The 1105-nt window shown below is 34.1% G+C and overlaps 1 protein-coding gene across 1 annotated transcript; it reads right to left on the bottom strand.

The window, feature by feature from the left end:
- Positions 1-348: 348 nt before the first annotated feature.
- LOC121218420 (uncharacterized) lies at positions 349-810 on the bottom strand. The gene has a single exon (XM_041095601.1). It carries the CDS (start codon positions 808-810, stop codon positions 349-351), a length of 462 nt encoding a protein of 153 aa, XP_040951535.1.
- Between the last annotated feature and the right edge of the window lie 295 nt (positions 811-1105).

The raw sequence follows: 1105 nt of genomic DNA, 5'->3' as shown, positions 1-1105 counted from the left end.
TAGCCCTTAAATCACTTAGAATAACCAATAGAACATCTGCTTACTGTTTTGGAGTCCAATTTCTTTTCATGTAGCCTATAAGGCCTTGCCTCAATTGGATATCCCCAAATGTGAAAGCGTTTTAGACTAGGCTTTTGACCTATCCAAAGCTTATAAGGTGTTTTTGTAGCTGCTTTAGTGGGTACTCTATTTAGAATGTAAGTTGTTGACTTTAGAGGCACTGGTCAAATGAGCACTTTCAGACTTATCATGTTTCAACTTTTCTTCCTCTTGCACACAATGATAAATGAGCTCATTTAGAGTTCATTTCTCCTTTTGACGGTTGTAACTAATTTTAAATTGGTTAAACTATGCAAGAAGTGATACCAAAACCATAAGAATAAACAATTCCTCAGAAAGCTCGATCTTATGTGCCTTAAGTCTTGAAGTAACATGGAACATATCCATAATGTAGTCCCTCAAGTTTCCTTGACCCTTGTACTTCACAGACATCAAACAAGTCAGAAGTGATTTCATCTCAACTTTATCGCTTTTGGAAAAATGTTTCTCAATTTCGTTAAGGAAACCATTGGCCTGAGTAATCTCTTTAGATTCTGTGCCCCTAAAGGCTTCTAGAATGTTGTGCTCATAATCTATTAGACTCATGCAGTTTGAATAATCCCACCTCTCAACATCCATTTTAGCATCAAGGGTGCTTGCCGCAATGAGAGGTGCAAGTTGTTCTTTCCTTAGTGCAAGATCTATATCCATACAACCAAGCATTATAAGCAAGTGCCTTTTATATTCCTTGAAATTAGTCCCATGAAGCATGAGTATAGAATTTATTTTAGCAGATATTGTGGCAGCAGAAGATAAACTAGCTGGATATAGAACAAAATAGATAAAAACAAGCTCACATGAATATTCATAAGTAAAAAATAAATTCAAAATAGTGGTTAATCCCATCTCAATATATCAAATGCAACATTAATATCAAGTCTTTGGACAATAATATTAACAGTAAGCGGCACTGTTGTTGTAGCAATCAAATATTGATAATAAATTATGTCAAATAATAAATCAATCTTTGGACTAACTTATTGCTCACATAAAGTATCTTATAATT

The sequence above is a fragment of the Gossypium hirsutum genome, chromosome D06 (assembly GCF_007990345.1).
Source record: "Gossypium hirsutum isolate 1008001.06 chromosome D06, Gossypium_hirsutum_v2.1, whole genome shotgun sequence".
NCBI lineage: Eukaryota > Viridiplantae > Streptophyta > Magnoliopsida > Malvales > Malvaceae > Gossypium > Gossypium hirsutum.
Note: the sequence above shows the minus strand (reverse complement) of the source record. Positions and strands in the feature narration are given on the sequence as shown.